The 7,753-nt window shown below is 34.3% G+C and overlaps 1 protein-coding gene across 15 annotated transcripts in view; it reads left to right on the top strand.

Moving 5' to 3' along the window:
• CSNK1A1 (casein kinase 1 alpha 1) overlaps positions 1–7,426 on the top strand; it is a 42,027-nt gene extending 34,601 nt beyond the window's left edge. For 7 of the 15 annotated variants that reach the window (XM_023761207.1, XM_023761203.1, XM_014463196.2 and 4 more), the window contains 2 exons: positions 1,471–1,874; positions 2,590–4,421. In XM_023761207.1, the coding sequence (XP_023616975.1) occupies positions 1,471–1,490 (20 nt within the window). In that variant the 3' untranslated portion in view covers positions 1,491–1,874; positions 2,590–4,421. Of the gene's footprint in view, positions 1–1,470; positions 1,876–2,589; positions 4,422–4,744 lie in introns of those variants that run through there. The other 8 variants (XM_023761206.1, XM_014463201.2, XM_014463199.2 and 5 more) reach the window with 2 other exon arrangements.
• The last annotated feature ends 327 nt before the right edge of the window (positions 7,427–7,753 follow it).

The raw sequence follows: 7,753 nt of genomic DNA on the forward strand, positions 1-7,753 counted from the left end.
ACATTAAAATGGACTTTGCTTAAAACACATCACATGTCATTGACTACTTTCAGAGATGCATGTCCATGCGGTATAATTTGACCCCAAGCAAAATATTGCTTGCAACTAAAATGTGCCATCCCACAGAATACACACAACAAAATTCTTTTTGATCTTTGACTTCTTGAAAACATTTATTTTGGATATAGAACTTAGTGCCCCAGCAAATTTTACACAAAACAGGGTTTTTAATGGGTTTGAAGGTGGCTTGAAATGAGTAAGGGGAGCCAATTCCCCTAACCTTAACCCCGGCCATTTCTGGGTGATCCATCCATTAAGAAATTGTTGAAGTATGGAGTTTGAAAGTCGGTCTACTTATTCCCGATTCCAATCTCTAGTTTGGGGGAGAATGAGAAAGAAACATCAATTGGCCGCCTCCACACACGCCCTAACCAGGGATTGAACCTGCTACCTAGGTTATGTGCCCTGACCGGGAATCAAACCCGAGACCCTTCCGTGCACGGATGATGTTCCAACCAACTGAGCCACACTGGCCAGGACTAGAAGGTGCTTTTCAAATACATCCTGTCGATTTGTTATGCACGGAGTTATATTTTCAGAGTTTTCCACATCAGAATTTAGTTTCTTAAATGAATCTTCAGCAAGTAGAACTTTGTATCACAGGAATATCTATTCCTGGAAAAATCTCCCAAATGGTGGCATTCACTAATATATTTTATGTGATTATTTTTATTTTTGAAAAATCTATATCTAATGTTTCTTCATAGAAAGCTATAATGACTTGTTTTAGCAATTCACTTAAAAATGTCCAAAGACTTGTAAAAGTCTGAATTCAGCTAAGAAAGGTTTATTATATGTAATAGGCTTCTATCCTAATTACTTTTCTAAAGAAAAGATCTTTTGAAATGTTCCATTCCAAAGCCCATCAAAAGAATGATATAAGAAACAAGTGTTTCTCCTAATGCCTACTGTGCTCTGTACTAGTTTTCAGTGCTCAGGTATCACATGATTATAATTATTGTTTTTATACATGTTAAAGAGAAAAAGAAAAATTCACTCCTGATACACTTCCTCCAAGTACTTTTCAAGACATTTAAAAAGTAAAGGAAAAGGAAATATTTTTAAGATATTACCAATCCAATTAAGTTGCTCATTTCTTTAGTTAAGGGCAGAGATGGGAGAATTTCAGAAGGTAATAAACCAAAGGTTGATCCTCACATAAGTCTACTGCTCTTATCACCTTAACCCATCTATCAATCAGTTCACTACTCCAGCCATCAGTACTAAGCGTAGTTTTGTCATAAGTACTTGGATGTCAAATTGTTGGCATTCAAGAGATTAGTAATGGTTTTTCATCACATTATCCTACCATATCCATGGTCTTCCTTGAATTACCTTCCAGTATTTACTGGGCTTCACCTACCATTTATGTCTAGCTTAACTTTTTCTGACTTCACCAATTGCTGCTAGGAACGTGGCTGGTCACTTAGCAACGTAACCCAAATCACAGGGGAAGACCTTGAAATATCTGGAGCGACTGGTGTGCTCTGAATACACTCAGTGCAAGGAAGTACCCGGGAGCTGCATCTGCTTGCTGAAATTTTTGTCAGCTTTTTTCACTGTGGAACAATAAACCTGGAGAGAAGAGAACTAAAGCAAATGAACAGGAAATGAAGATGAGTGTGCAAGAGTTGATTTGTGATGATTTGAAGCCCACATCTTCAAGGCTTGCCGGACCTGTCAAACTTTGCATCCTGTCAGATTGTCTGGATGATACAGCCATTCAGAAGACCCAGAAGAGTACAGTGTCACTGTGACTCAGTGGTGTATAATGCAGACCATCTACCATTTGGGGAAGGAATCAATTGTAACAGGTATTTTAAAATTCTGCAAACTCAGAGATCTGTAGCAGAATGAATTCTGTGACAGGAAAGACAAGAAATCAGATCATCAGTCTGTTTTTTAATGCAGTTTAGGGATGATGTATACTTGGTATACTTAAGTTGTCATTTATCTTATTTGCAGTGATAAAAATAAAATCTTTTTCCTTTATCTTTCCTAATATAATGCTTTTCTGTGGAGAAGGAAGAGCTATTATAGGTTCTTTAATTTTTTCTTTAACTTTTATACTGCCAATCTGCTTCAGATTCTGTCAGCTTGATTCTGTGTGACCAAAAAAAGAAAACCACATAAGCACGTTATAGGAAAAGTTAATTAATATAAATGACATTACATAGTAATGAATATGAATATTATATTTAAAAAATTTTTAAAGTTAATGTCTTATACTGTGAAAGGATTTTAAAAGCCCATCATAAACTTTTAAGCCTTACTATAATTGCATAAAAATCCTTTTGAACTAGTTTGTGGTTCTATAAAAAATTTTCAGGGACATCTGAATTTAATTCACAAATAGGAGCAGATACATACTTTTCATATTGAGGGATAGAATCTCCTGGTTAGTTATATAAAAATAAACATTTTTTTTTCACAGATTTAAAAAGAAACTTAAATATAGCTATTAACTCTTGAATCTGTCTCAGTAACCCTCCAAACCTGTTTTAACTTTTCTTTCCCCTCTTTTTTTAGGAACAAAGGCACCCATTTTTTATTTTAACTGTTGTTGCAGTGAAGATGAGTTTGAACTTTGAGAAACCTGGAGATGCCACCTAAACTACAAGATCAAAACCAAGCACACTGGGGAAAAGAATGCTTAGTACTTGAAGATGGAATGTCGGATACCTCCTGGATGCTCCTATTGAGTTGTTGTTGTTTTTTTTCTGAACAAACTTTAGTAACATCTTAGGACAATTCACTGGAGAAACATTGATCCCTGGGCGGAGTGTCCTACCTACTACCGGCTAACCTGAAGAGTTCAATCTGGATTTGACTGTTGTATTGTACCAGGAATATTGTTAGGCTAGCCTTTAACCAATCCATAACAATTGTAATCATTAATTGACCTAGCAGTTCTTCAAATCATATTAAAAGATGAACAGATAAAATTCTTACCTAGATATAATTTTTATCCCTGTTAAAAACACGAGTTTTTTTCATATTTTGCCTCCAATGTAACATATTTCCCTTTTAGTTTGTTAGTGACTATGGTTTCCATTTAAAGCTTTTTAAATATTCAACATAGTAATTATTCAATATAATTATGTAAGCAAGCTATGATAAAAGAAAACCCAATATTCATAGTTGTGAAAACTTTTTTTGTGGCATTTAAGAATAATTGCAGTACTTTAAATCAAATGCTCATCACAAAAAAGGTCATTTTATTTCACTAATCCATACATAGTTTTAATTTGCTTTAAAATACTCTGTATTTTAAAATTGGTATTAGATTACAGAATATGGTCAGATTTTTAAATCAGGTTTGATTTGGTAGCCTTTCTTTTTTAATGGCTTACTTTGGTAATCCTATCAATAATATATACCAGGTAATGATATTCCTTGTGGTAAAGTACATTTTCAGAAAGTTTCTTTTATTTTTGGCATTTGCTTTATGAACATAGTACTTGGGACAGGCAATAAAGATCTGTTTGTTCCTAGCCTTGTTTTAGGCACTATGGAGAGACAAGGAAGTGTAGCACTGACATCTTGTCCTCAGGGCGTAGCACAGTATTTTTATTAAATGAATGAAGATGACTTTCTGACTTCAGACAAAAGACAAACTCCTAGTTAGCAAGTGAGAGAATATTTCAAAAAAGGAGCAGTTTGTGATTGACAGAAACATGGTTTGTGCTAAGGAAGTGAGAGATCAAATAGATCTGACTATAAGGGTAACATGCCTTTACGTGTAGCCCAGTAAGCATGTCAAACATGTGGGCCACCAGCCGCGAGTTTCACATGCTTGCCCTAGAGCAGTGATGGTGAACCTTTTGAGCTCGGCGTGTCAGCATTTTGAAAAACCCTAACTTATTTTTTATATTTATTTTATATATTTAAATGCCATTTAACAAAGAAAAATCAACCAAAAAATGAGTTCGCGTGTCATAGGTTTGCCATCACTGCCCTAGAGTCTAATTGTGGCTGAGGGGAGTGTTTGTAGGGTGGGAAGGCATGAGAAGTAAATAAAGCCAAAAGAGCAACCTATCTACATTTTCAAATCAGAGACAAAAACCTAGCCTTTTTAATGCAACTGATGGAGATAAAAAAATTTTGAGTCTAAAGTTTCTTTAAAAAAAACCATATTCAGTTTTGTGTTCAGTGGAATAACTTAAATAATTATGCCTTGAATACATTTATTAAAACTTATTGTTCCTTATTTGTATCAGAAATAATGTGCAGAAAAATCCTACTCATACATAGTATGATTAAAACTATACTTTCCATTTGTTAGGACAATCTGTTTTCCATCTATTTGACAAATAGTTGTAAACAATATGTTCTAGGTACTAGAAACACAGAAATAAAATAAAAAAAAACCAGGCTTATAGGAATTACCATTATTTCTGTAGCTTGAGGATTGTATGCTGATTGGGAGGCTTTAAGTCACTGCACACTATTCCTACCTAGAAATATCCAGAACAAAAACGTTTCTTATTTTTCTGTTTTGTTTTTTTAAAAAAAAAAAGCTCATGATTTTCAAATAGATAAAAATCAACAGTCACAATTCTAAAGTAATCATTGGCTCAGATCTAACTAATTTCCTTAATTTGGGTGTGGCTTAAGAATTTTTTTTAACTTGGAATTTTAACCTTTTATTCCTGTTTTACTTATTTATTTATTTTTTTTACAGGTTTCTAAGCATGAATCAAGGAACAGAAGAAGCAGTGCAGATGATCGGAGCAGCATTTGTTTCTCCCAAAATCTAGAAATTTTAGTTCATATGTACACTAGCCAGTGGTTGTGGACAACCATTTACTTGGTGTAAAGAACTTAATTTCAGTATAAACTGGCTCTGGGCAGCATTGGTGATGCTGTGTCCCGAGTTGTAGCCGCTGTAATTGTGAATATTAACTGAGATAGTGAAACATGGTGTCCAGTTTTCTATTGCATTTTTTCAAGTGGAAAAGTTAACTAAATGGTTGACACCACAAATTGGTGGAGAAATTGTGCATATGCCAATTTTTTGTTAAAATCTTTTTCTTTGAACTATACTGCTTTGAGATCTCATTTCAGAAGAACGGCATGAACAGTCTTCAGCCACAGTTGTGATGGTTGTAAATGCTCACAATTGTGCATTCTTAGGGTTTATCCACCCCTGGGGTTTGCAAGTTGTTCACTTAAAACATTCTTAAAATGGTTGGCTTCTTGTTTGCAAGCCAGCTGATAACGGTAGCAACCAAAGATTCCAGTGTTTGAGCATATGAAAGACTGCCTGCTTACCTGTGCTAGAAATAACAGCATCTAAAGTGAAGACTTAAGAAAAACTTAGTGACTACTAGATTATCCTTAGGACTCTGCATTAACTCTATAATGTTCTTGGTATTAAAAAAAAAAGCATATTTGTCACAGAAATTTAGTTAACATCTTAAAACTGAATATGTATGTATGTTGCTTAGATAAATGTAATCACTGTAAACATCTATATGATCTGGGATTTTGTTTTTATTTTGAAATGGGAGCTTTTTGTTTACAAGTTCATTAAAAACTAAAAACTGTTTCTGTAAGGAAATGAGGGTTGTTTTTTTAAACAACAAAAATGCCTTGCTGAGTCACTATGAAATCAAAATCTCCCCAATTTTTTAATAGACTACTTCAAGCCATTTGTTACATAAAACTCCTTTGTAAATCATTTTAGGTTTAGTGTTAAAACTGTTACTCAAATTAAACTTTTGGTCTGGAGGAGAAAGGCATTCTTTTTTTTTTTTTTTTTTTTTAATGACTTGCAGGCACAAATACCTAGTGCTGCAACTGCTAGGACTTGGTTATTGTAACTCCAGCAGCCTCAGACTAACAGCTGGACTGATTTTGAATAAATGAAAGCATTAAAGGGTTTAACTGCAGAATGAAGTTTTTCTTTAAATTTTTTGTTAATTGGCTCTGAACAGATTGACTCTTAACCTTGGAGAACACACCATGTGAGATTAATGTGATCATTGACCCTCCCTAACCCACTCATTTTCTGTAAGTTTTCTGCACTTGTCTCAATCTTATATGCGGCTCTTTTCTTTTTCAGACCCAAGAGAAAGATTAGTTGACTTTTTTTTAACTGTAATTTATTCATTTAGAGCATGTCAGAATAAATTTAAAAGTACTTTCGTCTGAAAATGCTGCCTATTGTGTAAAAAAAATGTAGGTGTTTTGTAAAATAATCTTGAAATTGTAAATTGACACTAGTTTGGTCAGATTGTGTCAAGCTTAATTTTTCTTTTTTATTTCAAAACTACTTTAGCAATAATTCCGTGATTACTACATATATTAGCACCATCATACTGCAGAAATCATGAGTATGAACTTGTGGGGTAGGCAGCTTCGCTTCTTTTCTATCCACCCATGTCAGTTAAGGTATTTGTTTCTTGACTAATAAACCCTTTGAAACTTTTAGCCAGAAATCAGTCTCATAAAGCTATTTTTGAGTATAGCTTGTGTAAAATAAAAATGTTTAGCTTTGGTAATAACTTTTCCAAGCTGAACTCCCTCTAGCAAGATATTTTTCAGTGCTTTTATTTACTATGCACTTAGACTATGCACTTTTTCTGAAATATTTTTGTAACACTTTTTTGTATTTTTGCCATTTGAAAAGGTTGTGGTGTAGTTGGTCTGTAATTAAGTTGCAGATTTATAACTGCTGTTAGCTTTGTAAATCAAAATATAGGTGTTTTTGTCCTGGTATATCGTCATTCCATCTGCAGCTGGAGCTGGAATCCCATTGATCTTCTAGCTACCATTCATTTTCTTCTCAGTTCACAAAAGAAGAATTTGAAACTCAGTGAATGCTGTTTACTAATCCTGTTGGGAGATGAATCTCATTCCACCAAAATTAAATTATGTTTTTCCACTAAAATGATGATACAAGTTGAAGACACATCACTGAAATTGGAAGACCTCACCACTTAAGGCTCCACAATGGCTCACTCAGCTGAACTCTAGGTTACTACTATTTACTTTGTTCACCCATTGGGGGTGGGGGGTTACAGGTTTTTTTTAATGTTGGGAGATGGCCATTCTAACTACTGTTGAATGTCTCTGTTTTGGGAAGGTATAACAAGAAAATAAAAAAATATATATGAAGGGAGAGACTGGTTATCTCCTCCCCATATGGTTGTGCTCATGCTCCTAAGGCTTACAAGTAGAATCTTGGGGGCAGGGGGGTTGCTTTTATTATATTTTATCAACAAGTATTAAGAGATATTTTTATCTCTACCAATCCTTGCAGTACTATTTAATGTTTTAAACAGAGTATACTGTAACAATTACAAACTTAATTTCATTACAATAAAAGAGAACAAACAAGGATTTTTAAAACCCGAGCCAATGAGCTAGTTTTCCCTGATGTTTGCTGAACCAGCTATCAAGAATAAGTTCTTATGCCTTGTCTAGAGTGAACCATGAGAATTTCAAGAAGGGGTGGCCTAGACGCTTTCAGCTCAGCTCCTGCAAAATTCAGCAGTCTGCAGTGGTATCTCAGATGTGCTCTTCCCTTTAAAGTAGACTTGTGAGACCACTTTTCTTTCATCGCAGTTCTATTGCTCACAACATTTTGGGGATTAACTCCCAAAACAAATTTCTCCACTTCCTCCTTAGAATGTATTTAATAATGACAAACTTTTTAGTCTTTTTATCTGGAAAGGCTAGAGATGGT

The sequence above is a fragment of the Myotis lucifugus genome, unplaced genomic scaffold (assembly GCF_000147115.1).
Source record: "Myotis lucifugus unplaced genomic scaffold, Myoluc2.0 scaffold_202, whole genome shotgun sequence".
Taxonomy (NCBI): Eukaryota; Metazoa; Chordata; class Mammalia; order Chiroptera; family Vespertilionidae; genus Myotis; species Myotis lucifugus.